Below are 18,050 nucleotides of genomic sequence, written 5' to 3'. Positions count from 1 at the left end.
GTAATGCTCTTCCAAGTCTGAGGCCCACACTGTCGCCACGAGTCCTGAGACCACAGGACTGTAACTTAACACCTCTGGGGAAGGACGCCCCATTTGTTTCTTCATGAAAGGAAGGATAGAATGAGCACGTGTGCTGACGCTTCCTAGCCCTCCAGGCAATCTGGCATCCCACCGTGGGCATGGGGCTGAGAGCAAGAAAGCGCCACCACCAGAGCCACAGGTGAGGCTGGGGACAGGGAGGTGGGGGTCGCAGGCAGCGACAGTCAGGGAAACCGCACCGCGCCTAGGGCAGCCCACCTACATTTATAGGCGAGTGTGTGTGCATGGGCATGTCGGGAAGGGGAGCGGGCGGAGGGCAAGGGGCTGCCCAGTCAGTCGCAGAAGCCCGCTGACCCGCCGCACGCCCTTCAATGCATCTCCCAGCTCCATCCGATGACACTCCCGTACTGACTTCTCATTTAGAGATGCCCGGCTGTGACGGAAGGGGAGCTGAGCCCAACCACGGCACTCAAGTCAAGCTGTCAAATCAAAGCCATTAAAATAAAATTAGCTTAACGAACTAGCTAGACATCTAGGCTCTGCACCAGCGAAGGCGGGCTGACGCAGTGCAAGATGATGGGCGAGGCCCGCAGGAATCCTCTTTCCCTCTCGGGCGGCAGTGGGCAGGGGGCAGAGGGACAAACTGACGAATGGAAGGCAAACAGGCCAGAAAGACTTTGCCCACAAGATGTCTTGTGGAAATTTTATTATATAGAGTGTAAAATGAATTGTCAGTCAAATAAAAAGAACACTTTTTTTCTTAAAAACCACATGCATAACATTTTCCAATTGTCTTTTTTAATAGTTAGACATTTCAAGCATTATAAGAAAAATAAGGAGAAAAAACCAGAAACTGTAACTTCAGTACATTTCAAACGGAATGTCCCTCAGGTCAATTAGAAATGCAAGAAAAAATAGCTTCAATTCCGTTTTTTTTCCTTTAAAAATACATGTTATCTGTACAAGATACACTACAGTAAACACTGGAAATCATATTATCCCTTTTATTAAATCAAAATTATTTAATTCATAATGCGGTTAATACTAATTTATTCATCTAGTTAATCTGACAAAATATTAAGAAAATATTTAAAAGAAAAGAGCAAACAACACCTTGGAATTAAAAATAGTTATAACTACATTTTTATACGGTTTAATGTTCCACAGTGTGTGTTAAAAGTTATATTGAATTTCTTAATATTAAAAATAACAGTATTTATATTTCTGAGAGAATAGAGAAAGGTTTTTTGTTTTGTTTTAAAAACAAGCTTGGAGGTCTTAGATACACAGTTGCGACTGGTAATGGAGACATGAAACAAACGTATGCTAAACACACGAACACATTTTTATATTACCCCTTTAGAACTCTAGAAATTATACAAACCCTACAAAATGCCCCTCCCAACCCCTGTTGGACAGCAATACAATTATCTGTCTCAATTCAGAATTCACATCATTCATTACAATACATAATAGTTCAGTTTTTAAAAAATGCAATAAAACCAGACAGCCAAGATACAACAAATTAGAAGTAAAACATTAAATGAATTTACACATTTAAGAATACTTAAATACTGCTTTAAAATTTTTAAAAAGAATTTGTTACATACCACCTAAGACTTCCAAGCCACTTTCTGTTGCAACAGAAAAAACTGCAAATAAAAAGGACACAAAACAAAACCAAACAAACCCGAAACCATCGTGTTGAAATGTCGCAGCTCTGAGGCCCGTTCCGGCGCCTGACTTTGTAGGTATTGCTCCAAAAAGAACCCCAGAGCTTATACATTTGAAATAACGAAAATAATGAAACAAAAATGATCAGCAATTTTTAGTAACTAATTTTCCTGATTTTTAGAAAAATTCCGTTAATCTAAATATAGTGTTTCACAGAACAAAACAACGGTTCTTCATCAAAAGGTTTGCAAATGTAAAAACCTCTGTTACAAACAGGTTTTCTTTGACAACGATTTTGAGGGAAAGTTGGCCACGAGGACACTGTCCTACTGCTCCTGTGGGCGGAAGGGAAGAGGAATTAGTCTGTGATGGCAGGTTCTCAGGTCTGTGTGCCAGTGAGGTGACAGGTCACCCTCTCCCCTCTGGCGCCATGCCGGCACCGACACACACGGACAGGGCCGTGTCCCAGCACCTCCCCTGGGTCTCGCGTCACGGGAGCTGGGCCAGTTAAAACCTCTGCTGCAGAGGAGGTCTTGGGCTCCTCTCTCTGCTAGGGACTCGGGGCAGGGAAGAGTGGACAGTGTGAGCCGCTGTCGCCACCAGCCCCGACACCTGTTTCCCCAGGACCAGACCCAGACGGCCAATTTGGCAGTGAGTGGCCTAACCAGCTGAGTCCAGGGCCAGGAGGTAACTGAAATGTTATCCATGAGGACCTGACTGGCATCAGGTGGGAAATGTGCCCCGTGGGAACATTTAGACGTCTTCCCTTCTTTAATAAGAAACCCGTCTTTGGCCTCTGAACAGAACCCTCTAGGTTGTGCGCAGAAGAGGAAAGCTGGGCTCTGCCCCTACTGCTCTCTCCCTGCCCCCTGCTGCTGCCAGGGCATGGCTGGCGGCCCGGCCACTCCACCCTGCTCAAGAGCAGCCGCTGGAGCGCACCCTCTGCACATGTTCCTTTACAGTTAGGGAAACTGAGGCTCAGAGGAAGACAGAGACTACTAATCAGCCCTGAGGTCTGGGGCCCGGACTTGAGAAAAGATCAGGCACTTCCTTGCAGGGGCTGCACCACCAACCCTCCCACTTGGCCTACACTCTTCTTCTCTGGAGCGGGGAGGGACAGGGGCTGGAGCCAGGCTCTCAGCAGATGCAGCCTCGCTGAGGAGCTACGGGGCCCAGAGGCTCCGCCTAGCCCAGTGCTCTCATCCTGGGGTCAGCAAACACAGGCTTGGGAACAGGGGCTTGGGGCTAGGGAGTGGCTGCGGTGCTGGTGATGAGCTACAGACCTGGCTGTGGGCCTGTGCCTGCCCTAACGTCTGTCCGTAGAAAGCGACCTGCTGTCTGTAATATTCTGCCCAGGCCATTGTGTAGTCCGGTGGGGAGCTGGCCTGAGGAGCAGCACTGGCGGCGTGACCTGGTTGACAAAGGAGGAAACAGGTTATCGGGAGCAGGGACGCACTAGGCAGGGCCCCTCCCAAAGGCCCTGGGCATCTGCTCTCCCTCCAGACGGCTGGAAGGCAGGGAGGTCTGGGAGGTGGTGCAGTGAGGCTGGTGCTGCAGGAGTGCTTGCTCCAAAAGGTGCGGTTAGCCTTTTGTTGCCCGGCCCCTGCTATGCCTGTGAAGACCAATTCTCACATCTGCCTTCTCTCTGCGGAAGCGCATTCTCTGCCTCTGCCCGCCTGCCCCTTCAGCTCCCAGGGCCCCATGACAGACAGAAGGCAGGATTCTGGGTTGGGGTGGGGGGGAAGGGGACTGCCTAGCTTGGGTGCCTGTGATAGTGTCCAAATCCTGTAAACAGCTTGAACACAGGCCCAGGTGTGTCTGGGAATCGGGATTTGGGGAAGACTGGGCAGCTGAACTCACACCAGGTCCCCTGGTGACCGTGACTGAACCCCCTCACCTCCAACCCCTAGAAGGGCCATGCACCCGGCAATGATTCCAACACCAGGGGGACCATTTCTCTGGTGGCCTTCAACCCGATCTCTTCCAACCAGCAAGAAACATCCTCCAAACACAAGGCACGTGAGATACCTCTTTAAACAAATCCCCAACCCTCCGGTCTAGTAATGGTGGAATATACGCAGAGTCTGGCACTGACTTTAGATGACTCCCCAGAGACCTCTGGCTTGCTGGGTCCCTCGCCCTGCTCGGAAGGCTGGTTTCATTTCTGGTAGTTAGAAAACCGACCTACTGAAGAGGAGAAACTAAGCACCCAGCTTCAATGTCCAGGTAAGGCCTCCTTCCCCGAGTCTCACCACCTTTCCTCATCTGCCCTGAAGCACCGAGACAGAGAACAAGACGCCCGGTTGGTCTGTTTGCTGGCCAGGTGGCGCCCAACCCGAATCTTTCAGTCCCTAAGGAGACCAGATGCCACTGAGCCCACACTTCCAGGTGCCGCGCCTACCTCGAAGTCCTTTGGAGCCCAGCAGGGGGAGAACAAAGAGGAGGGGATGGCAGGCCTGTGCTGGGTCGCAGGGCAGCCTGTGGTCACTAACTGACTATGCCTGGACTCCTGACAGAGAGAAGCAGGCAGGCACAGGGGTGGAGGACGAAGGCAAACAATGAGATCAAGCCACACGGGGAAGGCATCAGGGAAAAAAGAGGTGACAGCGAGCCTTGGACTCTGAAGTCTCTGGGCTAGGGGGGACTGTGCTGCCGGGAGCCACAGGTTAGGAGGGCCGGGCACTCACTCTGTTTTTTGTAATAGTCTTCCCAGGCCTTGCTGTAGTTGGGCTGGCTGCTCTGCGGCTGGCTCTGCTGGCCTGTGCGAAGAACACAAAAGCAGTCAGGCCTTCCGGGCTCCTCACAGCCTCGGCCCCAGCCCGCCAACTGCAGGCCCTGCCCTGCACTCCTCCACCTCGCTCCTGGCCACACACAGCTCCACAGCCCTGCCTGGGAAGGAGGTGGCAGCTGGCAGGGCTGGGAGGGGTGTAACTAAGATCACTGTAAGGGCGGGGCTGGGCACACCGGCTGCCCCTCACAGGGCAACTAGCAAGGCTAGCCTGACCCTCTTCAGATGGAGACATGAGCTGTGGGTCCACAGACGGGGACTTGAGGGCCACAGCTACTGTTGTTTTGAGGCTCCCCAGTCAGCCTTCCAAAGGACAAAGACTCCAGAGGCTGCTGACCACTCTTGGTGTGGCCCTCTGTTCAAGATCGGGGGGCTGTGCCTCTGGACCAGCGGAGTGGAGGGGCCACGGGGCGCAGGGGTGGGCAGCACCCGTGGGCTCCTGGACCCTATCCAGCCTCAGGCGGTGCTGGGGTAGGGCAGAGGGAAAGGGGATGCATGTGTTGGGGTGGTCCAGCCCTTCTCTTCCGTGCAGGACCCTGGGTTCACCCTCTAAGCTGTGTGGGCAATGAAGACTGGGAGTGGCAGAGAAACAGCCGGCGCCCGGAAACACAGCCTCAGCACTGCGCCAGGCACAGGACGGGGTTCAAAGACTTGACCACTGCCGTGGGTCAGGACCTTTCCTTCTGCCCAGGCTGGGGCTGGCTCAGGAGTCCACCTGCCAAGGCCCACAGAAGACCCCCTCACTGTCTTGTCTCCTGTGAGGACTGTAGCCCGAAGCAGGCAGGAAGGGCAAACCACTGCAGAGTGCGCGCAGCCAAATGCTTCCTCCACTGGTCCACTTCACTGCAGGCTGAGGAGCAGTGTGGGGAAGCAGCAAGCAGCGGGAGGAAGAAGGGAAGGAGATGCTCCGCTTCCTCCCACAGGGGCAGGGCGAAGGAGGGACACAGGCAGCAAACACTCTTCCCTCTGACACAGAGGGCGCCAGCAAGCAGGACTTCACTGCCAAACTGTATTTCACCAACCCAAACCGGTTCTCAACTGCAACACCCCGGAGTAAACAAACAGGCCAAGCTCAACAGCATGAGATGAAGGCTGCCCAAGGGTGGCAAGACCACTGGGCGCCTCCTGCACTCTCCCTTCCTCAGCCCAACAGGCCTCTGCCAGTTCCACCCGCCAGGGGGCCGTTTGCCCTGAAGGCCTCCCAGGCCTCAGTGTCTCCGGTCAATCCTGGCCACCCTGCTGCCTAGAGGATTCCCTCAGACCAGAACAGCACCCAAAGGCCCCGGCACTGTGAGTGCAGCTCCCACTGAGACGTGAGGAGTCAAGGAAAGGAAACGGGGTCAGCCCCCGTGGTCAAGCATGCAGAGAGAAAGGGAATGGTGGGATCTGGGTGCTGTGTGGGTGCTCACTGCAGTGTTCTATGATGTTTGAAATGCTTCATAATAAGATACTGGGGAAAAAGGGAAGAAACACAACTATACAATTTCAGAGCATGCAAGTGCTTTACAATTCAAACCCAAACCCTTGATTTTACATGTGACAGAAGTGGAGCTCCAGAGAAGGCAGGGCGTGCCTAAGGCCACACAGCACTGGCCTCAGGACTCTGTGTAAGGCTAAAGTGGCAGAACCCAGAAAGGGGGCTCAGGCCCTCCGAGCCAGGCTGTGAGGCGGGGCCTGCGGCCTGGGTGCTGTCAGAATCTGCAGACACTGAAGAAGCCTTTCCAAACACAGGACAGAAACTCCAGATGGGTCAAGAGAACCTGGATCGTACTAAGGGAAGCGTTCTGCTTTGCTTTGTGAAGGCCATGCCAGAGGAGCTACACCAGCTCTGAAACCCAACAGTGGTTCCTGAAGCGGCTGTGGGGACAGAGTGGGCTGGGTTTGATTCCCACCCGGACTTTCTCCTTCACAACCAGTCTCCCTGGAGAGGCGGGATGCAGCAGAGGTCATTCCCTAGCTGTCTGCTTCTGAAAAGTTCAGGAGATGAAAGCCTGAGAGGGGAGAGGAAGGCAGCCAGGAGCCAGCCCCCACGGGGAGTGGAGAAGAGGAAGAGCAGAAGCTGGCCCAACCTATACCCACAGGCCATCCATGCATGGGGAACAACAGTGACAGAGGCCCAGAGCTCCGAGGAGGACAGGGGGCCAAGAGGGCCAGCCCAGAGTCCCCAGTCTGCCTGAGGTTTGTGCAGTTTCCCTCTGGGCCTTTCTCTGAGCATGCGCAACCCCCAGGACAGGCCTACAGGAAGCCCCAAGCCCCACCCAGAGGGCTCCTTGTCATTTGGGGAGGGGCATCCTGGGCCTGCTGGCTGAGTTGAGTGGGGGCGTTTTGGCCCCAGGACTTCTGTGGGCCCCAGCCTTTCTGGAGGGCATGCACTCCCCACCCCGAGTCACTTACTTGGGACCTGCTGTGTGGGCTGCTGCCACGCCTGGTAGGTGCTGCCCCAGCCCTGGGTCAGAAAGGCCGGAGGACCACTGTGGATGACAAGAGAGTCACTCATTCCTACAGAGGGCAGGTCACCCCTGTCACTCCCTCTTCACTGCTCACCTCCCTCACCCCAGCCAAGCATCCCTGGACCCCTGCCTGTCAGCAGTAGTCAAGTGATCACCCTAGTCCCGTCTATCCCCAGCTGAATCACAGCAGGTCACCTACCTCACGGGGGTGCTGTGGGGGTTCCCGTTCACCTTGGCAGCCATGTTTGGGAAGCACCCGGAGCTCCTCGGAGGAAAGGTACTGGGAAAAGGTGAAAGAAACAACAGAATGAGTGCCTCACATGGAGGGCTCGGCCCCTTCCCCCAGCCACAGGGCACCGAGGGGGCGGTCGGGATGGAAGACCCTCTGCCCTCTGGGAGACTCCCATCCCATTGCGGAGGTCAGTGAGTGACAGGCTGGAGGGACCACTGGTGAGACGAAAAGAAACGAGTCCTGCCCACGCCCAGAACTTCAGGCCTTGGCTGGCGCTCCCTAGAAGCAGCTGGAAAGGACAGGGGATCTCTTGGGAGCGAGTGAATTCTCCCGGGCAAGACTGATGCAAAAGACTCACTTTTGATGAGGTGGGGCAGGTGGCTGGCTGAAGGGACTCTGTCCGAAGGCTCCAGGTGCTCCGAGATTGGTCCCCTGTGGGGGCACAGAGGGAGCTCTCACCCGCTGTTGGCTGCACACCTCTGTCCTCTGCCCAGGCCCGCCCCGAGGCAAAGCCCAGCTATTGGGGGGATGGAGTCGAGTGAAGTCAGGACACCTACGCACTCATACTAGCCTTCCTTCCCACAGCAGGCTGCACTGCAGAAATGGCTTCTGCCCTCCAGCGACCAATTCCACCACACAGCCAGTCCTGGCACCACCACAACTGCCCTGGTATATCACCCTGGGGGTAGGGACCAACCTGCTTGACTCTCCCGTCAACTTAGGCTGGCCCAAGGCTCTTTCTGCCATTCTACGTCCCCATTGAGGTGAGCAGTGGCCCATCTGTCCTCCATCAACACTCCCTTTCTTTATCTGCCTTGAGGTGCCTGAAACTAAAGCCAGAGTCAATGAAAGCTGCCTGCTGGGCTGGCCGCCAGGGCAATGCCAGCGGAGTCCCGGGGCAGCGCTGGGGGGAGGCTGCTGCCCCAGCTGCTCATCTAAGCCTGCAGGGGAACCGCTCTGGGGCCTCGGCTGCTGCGGCCTTGGTGAGTCCTGCCAGGCTTCCTTCATTGCTTCTGGGCCTGGCTCTGGCACTCCCTGGGTCTCCGACCCTCCCCTTTGGCAAAGCAGGAAGGGGCTTGCCCTCATGTGATGTGAGAACCCACAGGCACAAGCAGCGCAAGGTTGCGGGAAAAGCTGGTACCTTGGACATCCAAAAGAAAACAGCTATGAGTAAGCCAGGTAGGGGAAGGACCTTGTACGTACGCCAACTTTCTCATCTATGAGCTGCCTGGCCACCTCGATCTGCTGGGGAACCCCCCTGATAGTGAATCTCCGCAGGTTGGGGTCGCTGTTGGGCGGGGGGTTCCTCTGAAGCTCCACGTGCGCCCCTGACTGCTGGTTGATGCTTTTGATGTTCTCACCCCCTGCGGACAGCAGAACACAAATCGAAGAGTAAGCAGCTACTGTGGCAACCTGAGGCTCTGGGGCACTTGGCTCCAGAAGAGGACTCGGGGGATTTTGTACACGCCGGCACTTGTCCTGACAGTAGAGAAGTACTCTCTATTTACTCCAAAGTGGTTGTAACTAAACCCAGGGCTCTCTCACTTGCAAAACTAGCTATTTGGAGTGAAGCTGGACTTCCTCTCAAAGCCAAGCTGAGGCCACAGATGCCATGTGAAACCTCCATGTGGAGGCCCTGAGTGGCCCAGTGACCAGGTCTGGCTGAGGCCCGTGGGTCTACACCATGGAGCTCACCCCTGGGGGCCAGCTGTGGGGCTCCCGCCCAGCCAGGGATGGCACTGCCCTTCTTAGCACAAGAATGGTGAGCCAAGGGCCCCTCCATGACAATGGGGCCTTCAGCCTGGCTGTGGGCAACTGTCTCCATAGGCCAAACAGACCACAGGCCCAAACATGCCTGGAGCCCGCTCAGGCCTTCAGTATCCCACCCTGTCACTTCTCAAGTCCCCGCCTCCTCCATGGGGTGGCGGGTCTAGCCAGGCAGTGCAAGGATGGGGTGGAGGCCACAGAGACCTGGGTGGAGCAGGGCTAATGAAAATTTAGTTGGTCTCTTTCAAAAACCTGTGAGAGTCTCAGTCTCTTAATGAAATTTGTGTAATAAAAGCTCCAGCAGTGTAACAATAGTTGGATTCTTCTGAAATTCACAGAACTTGCAGATCTGCGCTGCTCAACTCCGTGGGGGATAGAGGGATGCTAGGAGGAGCCAGACTACAAGGGTAACTTGGAGCACAGAGTTTGGAAAAGTGGAGAAAAAGGTAATCTGCTCCAAAGCTGGTATAGGGGAGCAGCGAGGCCCGGTGATCAAAAGCAGGGGCCAGGGGCCAGTGTCGGCCCCTCCTCTGCCCACAGTCAAAACAGGCCCTAAATGCCATGTGCCACCTCACCAAGACACCGTCCACAATCCACCAAACACTCCAAGCTTCCCTCCACCCACTGCCAGAAAAGCCCTGTCTCAACAGCCTATCAGGCCAGTCGGGAGGGAGGGGCTAAAGGCAGACACAAGCTGCATCTTGCCAGGACTCTACAGGGGTCAAGGAATGAAGAAGGAGACTTCAGGTGGTCCTTACTGAAGGCAGCGGGGGCAGCCCTTACAGGGGAGAAAAGACGCCGGGAGACATGGCATGCAGATAAGGTCACATGCAGAAGAGGTTAAATTTTAGGGTGGTTTTAAATTTTAAAAAACCAACAAAACCAAATGTTGTGCTTGTGATTTCCTTAAAGTCCTGCTGGAGATTCAGAAAAGCATCCCTGCATTTTCTATCCTGGCCAGACCCGCCTGTCTGGGGACACACCGGGCCAACGCCCACAGCTCTGATTTCCTCTGGGCCGGTGCAAGCCCCTCCCAGGTGACCTTTACCTCTGCCTTTTACTCAGAGGCCATGGATTTTATCTTCTCTGCGCCATGAAAAGCGGGCTCCTAGGCAATGGTTTTTGGAGAGCAATAAAGAATAGAGACTTGGCCAGGTGCAGTGGCTCACGCCTGTAATCCCAGCACTTTGGGAAGCCAAGGCGGGCGGATCGCCTGAGGTTGGGAGTTCGAGACCAGCCTGACCAACAGGGAGAAACCCCGTCTCTACTAAAAATGCAAAACTAGCTGGGTGTGGTGGCGCATGCCAGTAATCCAAGCTACTTGGGAGGCTGAGGCAGTAGAATCGCTTTAACCCAGGAGGCGGAGGTTGTGGTGAGCCGAGATCACTCCACTGCACTCCAGCCTGGACAATAAGAGTGAAACTCCTCTCAAAAAATAAAAATAATAATAAAATAAAAAAGAATAGAAACTAAAATGCAGGCCATTTCCCCAGGCACACCTAAGATTCGAGGGAACCCTACTAGCCTCCACCCAGATCCACTTGGTCTGGAGGCAAAAGCACAAGGACATGAGTGTCTGCGACTGAGAACCTTGCAGTCCCCAGAGAGCTGAGGCCCCAGCCCTCCCCACTGGGCCCTGGGACCCTCGTCCCCAGGCCTTGGGAACATGCTAATAAGGTGAGGAGGCACCACAAAACCTTGCGGGGCCGGAAGGAGTTAATTTAAGTTCATCTTCTTTCAAAATGAGGTCACTAGCTTGGCACATGGTGGCTGTCTATAGACTCATTCAGCAGCCCGCTCCATTCTTCTACCTGATGGGGGGCAGAAGCGCCCCACCAGTGGCCCCCCCGCTGGACGTGAAATCGTAAAGCAATTAATCAAACCTGCTAAAAGGCCTGGCTGACAAGAGCAGGCTGGCTGCGCTATCTGTCAATGTTGCTGTGTTTATCATGGAAATCCAGCAGGGGCCAGGGAGGCTCTGTGTCTGCCCAGGCCAGAGGCCAAGGAAAGTTGGGCCTGACTGCGTGGGGCTCCTCTCTCCCTTACCCAGGCGCGCCCATCTCAAGGAAAAGAGATGCCTCACACGGGCCCTGAGGGGGTGTGGGGCTGTGTGTGTGTGTGTGTGTGTGAGACACAGAAAGATCCTCCCACATCCGAGACGCTTATTAGGCTTCTTTAGGCTGCTATTCAAGCATGGGACACAGACCAGTTACTGCTTCGTTCTCATCACTGTTTTCTAGGAATCACTTAGGATGACTTTGTGAAGGGCCAACTACAAGGGCTCACTGTGAGAACTTGTCATGGTGAGGCAACAATGCTCAGTCAGGGTTTAGAGACACAAGCAAATGAAAACTTCACTGACAAAATGGTTTGCAAAAGGCCAAGAAATCTAGATCTAGCTAATCCTCAACCTACAGGCATCAACGAGTTGCAGTCTCACAGCGGCCAGGCTGGCGGTCTGGGCAGTGTGAGGCTTCTGGCAGCATCTGGTGCAGCCTGCGGTATCCCCAAAACACTCACCAGCCCGCACACCTGTCGGCAAATGAACACAAACCCATATTGTTTCTACCAGCTCTCAGTGGTTCAGCATCTAAAAGACAACACAGTTTCTTGCATTTTGCAAGAGCATAAAGCCCACAGTGTCCATGAGCAGGGACAAGGGCAGCTCCTGGGACGTGAGTGTGGGGGGCTCCCACCTGCCCAGCTCTGGAAGTCTGCTGGTGAAGCACCCCCAAGTCCTGCCTATCCAATACGAGTGCCCCTCAAGCAGCTAAGAGATATTTGGTGATCAAAAACATTTGAGAAACTCTGGAGAGACGACTGTCCTCTCCACATGCTGTCAAATACCTCATGAAGGCAAATACGAACCCCAGTGACAACGGAGGCCCCTGCTGGCAGTGAGGCCTGGCTTAGAGCCCCCCGGAAGCCGAGCCCGCTGCCATACTAGGAAAGGCCCCACAGCCTCAGCCCTGGTCTCAGTAGCCTTTCTGGGTCCCAGGGCCAGCCAAGATGAACTGCTGCCAATGGCTGAGAAATATGGCTGCTCTCTCCCGGTTCTCAGTGAAGGACAGGAAGGAGCTACAGTAGCCATGAATGAGGATTTCTTCCTAATGTTCTCCAAAATGCCCAGAAAAAACCAACAAATCAATGTTTATTTCCCTCCACAGAGTCCGGGACTCACAGTAAGTATGCAGAAAGGATAAAAATCATTTTCACATGTTGTGCGGATCAAGACCAAATACTCAAACCTGGAGAGGGAAAGAAGTGACACAGTCGAGAAGGGATTTTCACTGAGGATATTGTCTCAACCGTCCCTCTAAGTTCCTTCGAGGTGAGTTAATTACCCATCAGTCGACTGACAAAGACCCCCCATCTTGCACAGGGTATCTTTTCACCAAGCTAAGCTGCCCTCAACAGGCAGAGGGTTTTACTGCTGTCTTCTTCATATTCACAGGAAAACATTCACTTTGCCCCTCACAACAGGCCCGTCAGCAGCCTCAGAGAACCATGCCAAGCAGGGTTCAGCAGCCCCAGCCTGCAGCAGCAAAGGGACTTCACCAAAGGTTCTGGAGGCCCGCGGACCTGCCTTCCCTCAAGCCAAACAGCTGAAGGGGGACGTGAAACCCCAGCTGCCCCTTACCTTTGCCTATGACAAGGCCACACTTATCGGCTGGCACGGTGTATGTTATCTCCTGGACGCCACCAGGGGCTCCCACGCTCCAGTCGCCACGGCCACGACCTCTTCCTCTGGCTGCTGCCAGGCCTCCAAAGCCGTCTCTTTCCTGGAAAGATCACAGAGCTCTAGTGACCTCTGCCACTGCCACAGCACCACTGCTCCTCTTCTCCAGGGAGGAGGTTAAGTGACAGGATGCAATCAATGCCACCCATGAGAACCTAGCACCTTTCCACACTTCCCATTCTGAAGGGCTCTTTCAAGCCAGTATTGACACCAATCACGGGTGTATCCGGTGAGGGCCTGTGCAGACAAACACGCACGGTTACATAAACAGCTCCAATGTACCCAACAGAAACAGGCAGATACAAACTCCAAGGCTGAAGCTCAGCGGCCTTTCTCTCTGGAGCTTTCCTCACTGGGCCCCAATCTACAGGCATCAAGAGCTGGTTTCTCCCCTGCAGCTGAGGCCCCTCTTTTCCATGGCAGACACATACTGGGCCTGTGGGAAGCCAGGTGTGCAGAGCCTGCTGACCCTCCCCGACCGGGCACTGCTGGGCCACATCACCTGACACTGCAATCAGCAAGAAGGATAAATGGATTTTATTCAGTTTTAGAAAACTTCTTGGTTGTTGTGCCCCCAAGCAGCAGCAGCAACAGGTTCGAGGGTGACCATTTGGGGCTACTTTGGAAGGGAGGAACAGAGGGAATCGGCCAGGGCCTCCTCCCCATGCGGAGCTGGAGAAGTCTCTGAATCATTCTCCCACTGTTCGCCCATCAGAGAAAAACCTAAATCTAACAGCTGACAGAGGAAGAACCCTTTCATTCAGACGGCAGCAAGTCTCATTGCAGCTGCTGTCCGCTGAGTCATTTTGGAGCTGCAGTATTTAAACTCTCTTAAATGTGGAGGGTGAACCTGGCAAACTAAGAGCTATTTCATGGCACAGACTTTTCAACACACTGAAGAAATGCTGGGCAAAACCTGCTCATGTTGATTAAGAGTAAACTGAACGTTTACCCAGAATCTAAACCAGCAGAAAGCAGAGACAACTGGAGTGCTCTTCCCCCGCACTCTACTTTTATGAGAGACAACTGCCAAGTAAACAAGGCAATTTTAGGAATTTATGTTCCACACAAGCACACGAGCGCACAGTCAACTTTCTGGGCATGCCACAGATCTCAAGGAAAAGGTTTTCTCCCAAACATCTTACAGCGTCTGCAGCACAAGGTTCATAAACTCTTTTTTTTTTTCTTTTTTGAGAGATTTTTGCTCTTGTTGGCTGCTGGAGTGCAATGGCGGGATCCCGGCTCACTGCAACCTCCACCTCCTGGGTTCAAGCGATTCTCCTGCCTCAGCTTCCTGAGTAGCTGAAACTACAGGCATGCGCCACCACACCTGGCTAATTTTGTATTTTTCGTAGGGACGGGTTTCACCATGTTGGTCTTGAACTCCTGACCTCTGGTGATCCACCCGCCTCAGTCTCCTAAAGTGCTAGGATTACAGGTGTGAGCCACCACGTCCAGCTAATTTTGTATTTTCTGTAGAGACAGGGGTTTCACCATGTTGGTCAGGCTGGTCTCGAACTCCTGACCTCAGGTGATCTGCTTGCCTCGGCCTCCCAAAGTGCTGGGATTACAAGAGTGAGCCACTGCGCCTGGCCAAGGTTCATAAACTCTTGCTACAAAAAAGGATGCCAGAGATCATTTAGAGCAGGGGTGTGCAATCTTTTGCTTCCCTGGGCCACACTGTAAGAAGGCTTGTCTTCGGCCACCCATAAAATACACTAACACTAATGATAGCTGATGAGCTTTAAAAAAAAAAAAAAAAAAAAAAAAATCACACAAAAAAATCTCCTAACATTTTAAGAACGTTTATGAATTTACATTGGGCTGCATTCAATGCTGTTCCTGGGCTGCGTGCAGCCCACAGGCTGAACAAGCTTGATTTAGTGGCTGTTTTATAAACTTGTCTAATCCTAAGAATTGCCTGGGTCTCTAGTGAAGACCCAAGACCCTCCCTGGGAAATTCTGATTCAGTAGATCTGGGGTGGGGGCCTACACATTTGTAAGTTGAGTAAGAACCACCAGATGGCTCTTAGGGCATCACATGGAGGGCACTGCCTGGTACAAAGCACCCCGAGTCTGCTGCTGGGAACACCAGACCCAGAGGTTCAAAGGCTGCTCCAAGGTCACATGACTGATGCCAGAGCTGGGACTATAATTTCCAATCTCTTGCTTTATTCTTCCGTTCTGGCCATTCTCAAATGTGTCCTCAGTCCTCCCATCAGCTACAGGGGTTCCTAGCACTGTCACACAGGCTGGCTCACAGTCCAAAGACGTAAATGAAATCAAGTGCATGAAGGCAGCTTTAGGACTTTGGAAGATCCTGACGTGCTTTCTACCACTAAGACGATTTCACTAACATCGTTTAACATGAAATGCACTTGATTATTTGAAACTTGGCGACCAATCTCCATGGTATTTCCCCACTTGGTTTAAATAGCCAGAAACTTACTGTGTAAAGGCAATCTAGATGGTGAGGTCAATAAAGGCAGAATAATAATTAATGAGCAGAAAAAACCACCAAGAAGACAGGAAAGAGGCTGATGTAGAGCAACTGCTGGCTTCCCATAATGTGACTTGAGATGCCTCGGGGTGACTGCTCTCCTCTGTGGCGCTGCACCAAGAGCCCTGGGTAGCACTTTCCACTTCTGCAGCCCAAACGCTCCCACTCCGCAGAGCTGGACCCACCTGGGCTGTAAGAATCAGCTCGCTGATGATGTGCGCTGCGTGCTGACACCGATCCGGAGGGCCCATGACCTGGGCAGCTCTTTCTGGACTAATCCCATCATCTGAGGAGCCAGGTAAGAGACAGGATTAGAAAAAAGCCCAACGTTAGAAGGAAACAAAGATGAATCTGATTCCCAATCAATATTCTTACCCGCGGTGCCAAAAGGGGCAACAGGAATACTGCCAGCTCCAGGGACTCTTTGGGAGTGATGTGGTTGATAGGAAAATGTGTGTAATTATATTGTTTCGCATATTTCAGGTCAATGCTCAATTCTTATGCAATTATAGCCATTTAAAAAATGTATCATTAAAGAACTAAAACAAAACTTGACTTTAAAAAAGCCAAGGGAGTCAGAGCAGAGCTATGGCAATAGCTTCCAGATAATAGCCTGCCATGTTTTCCTCTTTTCAGACCACGTTGAAAATTTTGCTCATTAAGGCAAATTTATAAAATTTAAAAATTTGTCCTTTATTCTGAGATGTTTTGTCTTTGTGGTTTAAAATTATCTCCAATAAAATCAAAATAATATATATATATATATTTAAATTTTACTTGGCAAAATCAAAAGCTGACATACTATGCATATAGTCCGCGGAGAAAAAAAAAAAAAAGAAAGGCCTGGAAATCAAAGGTGACTGACATGGATCCAGGGAGGGAAAAGAAAGTTGGGAGAAGAAACTGAGATTGATAATCTGGTAGCAGAATGTTGCAAGGACAAGAAAGGTGAACACACGTGAACCAATAACCAAGCTCTTATTTTGTAAGGTGTTTTATCATCCTTTCAACACTAAAGATTTTTGAATCATCAAACCCACCTGGTTTAAACTGAATCCTCACACCAGCATCATTCTGGATCTTTTTGATCATTTCCCCGTTTCTTCCTATTACAATGCCCACAGCAAACCTAGGCACAGATACCTAGGCACAGAGAAACCAAACCTCATCAGAACTTTTCACAAACCTGTCTTTTTAAAGGGCACTTTTTTTCCTTTTTTTTTTTTTTGAGACTGAGTCTCGCTCCGTTGCCCAGCCTGGAGTGCAGCGGCACAATCTCAGCTCACGGTAGCCTCCGCCTCCCGGGTTCCAGTGATTCTCCTACCTCAGCCTCCCGAGTAGCTAAGAAAACAGGCGCAGGCAACTATGCTCGGCTAATTTTTGTATATTTGGTAGAGATGGGGTTTCACCTTGTTGGCCAGGCTGGTCTTGAACTCCTGACCTCAGGTGATCCGCCCACCTCGGCCTCCCAAAGGGCTGGGATTACAGGTGTGAGCCACCGTGCCTGGCCAAGACACTTTATTTTATTTTTGAGATGCAGTCTCGCTCTGTTGCCCAGGCTGTAGTGGCACGATCTTGGCTCACTGCAATCTCCACCTACCCCAGGTTCAAGCAATTCTCCCTGCCTCAGTCTCCTGAGTAACTGGGATTATAGGCACCTGCCACCATGGGATTATAGACGCGAGCCACCATGCCCGGCCCAGGACACATTTTAACACACAACTTAGTTTTTATTATAGTGCATTACTGGAAATGATATAATAAAGGATATTTTTCCCTTTTAGGAATAACATTGTGGTTGAACTGCATTCTTAACTGTTAAATGCATCCAATTTGAGATTTGATCAAAATAGTTATAAAAATGAATAAACCTTATAGATAAAAGATGAAAAATAGTAATTTTGCCTTCCAATAAACACACCATACACACAGTTACCCAGGCTGGACTTGTTACCCAGACTGGATTACAGTGGCAACTGTAGCTCACTACAGCCTCGCTCTCCTGGGAGGAGTGAGCCTCCCTCCTTAGCCTCTAGAACAACTGTGACTACAGACATGTGCCACATCGGGCTAATTTAAATAATTTTTTTTGTTTTGGTAGAGATGATGTCTGGCTATATTGCCCAGACAGATCTCAACCTCCCGGCCTCAAGCAGTACTCCTGCCTAAGCCTCTCAAAGCACTGGGATTAAAGGCATGAACCACCATGCGTAGCCCTAGTGGTTCTTTAAAGCGTATTTTTTTCCTTCATTTTTCTTTTATTGTGGCTAAAATATACATAATATTTATCACTTAACCACTTGTAAGTACACAATTCAATGACATTACATACATTCACAATGTTGTGTAACCATCACCACTATCCATATCCGTTTCATCATCCCGAGCAACTCTGTATCCATTAAACAATGACTCCTCCTTCCCCCAGCATCTGATAGCTTCTACTGTACTTTCTGCCTCTAGGCATCTGCCTCTTCTAGGTGCCTCAGGTAAATGGAATCGTACAATATTTGTTCTGTATCCGTCTTATTGCAATGAACATACTGTTTGTAAGGTTCATCCATGTTGTCACACACAACAAAATTTCATTTTCTAGGATAGATTCTGACCCCACTGCAACCTCATCAATAAATACAGGTTGCTGAGTTTGATAGAATCATGATATACATCACCAAGAAATCCTGAACTTTGGTTTTTACCTGGGCAACTGGTTAACCTCTAAAGCAAAGCTTCAAAACCAAGGGAAATGGCCCCATGCCCTGAAATGCAGCCAGCTCCCCTCACTGCAGGCTGATTCTGTTCCAGTCCACCCTCACACCCACCCTAAGAAGCGAGATAATTCTAAAGGTTTTGAGACAAAA

At 51.7% G+C, this 18,050-nt stretch overlaps 1 protein-coding gene across 7 annotated transcripts in view; it reads right to left on the bottom strand.

Annotated features, from left to right (window-relative positions):
* Positions 1-712: 712 nt before the first annotated feature.
* Positions 713-18,050, bottom strand: part of FUBP3 (far upstream element binding protein 3) — a 58,694-nt gene continuing 41,356 nt past the window's right edge. For 4 of the 7 annotated variants that reach the window (XM_033194065.1, XM_033194076.1, XM_033194038.1 and 1 more), the window contains 10 exons: positions 16,230-16,332; positions 15,375-15,475; positions 12,591-12,732; positions 8,387-8,547; positions 7,542-7,615; positions 7,151-7,231; positions 6,896-6,972; positions 4,401-4,472; positions 2,997-3,124; positions 713-2,048 (listed from right to left, as the gene is read on the bottom strand). In XM_033194065.1, the coding sequence (XP_033049956.1) occupies positions 2,040-2,048; positions 2,997-3,124; positions 4,401-4,472; positions 6,896-6,972; positions 7,151-7,231; positions 7,542-7,615; positions 8,387-8,547; positions 12,591-12,732; positions 15,375-15,475; positions 16,230-16,332 (948 nt within the window). In that variant the 3' untranslated portion in view covers positions 713-2,039. Of the gene's footprint in view, positions 2,049-2,996; positions 3,125-4,400; positions 4,473-6,895; positions 6,973-7,150; positions 7,232-7,541; positions 7,616-7,880; positions 8,014-8,386; positions 8,548-12,590; positions 12,733-15,374; positions 15,476-16,229; positions 16,333-18,050 lie in introns of those variants that run through there. The other 3 variants (XM_033194085.1, XM_033194057.1, XR_004433201.1) reach the window with 2 other exon arrangements.

Source organism: Trachypithecus francoisi, unplaced genomic scaffold (genome assembly GCF_009764315.1).
Source record: "Trachypithecus francoisi isolate TF-2019V2 unplaced genomic scaffold, Tfra_2.0 Contig01585, whole genome shotgun sequence".
Taxonomy (NCBI): domain Eukaryota; kingdom Metazoa; phylum Chordata; class Mammalia; order Primates; family Cercopithecidae; genus Trachypithecus; species Trachypithecus francoisi.
This window is presented reverse-complemented; position numbering and strand designations above follow the sequence as displayed.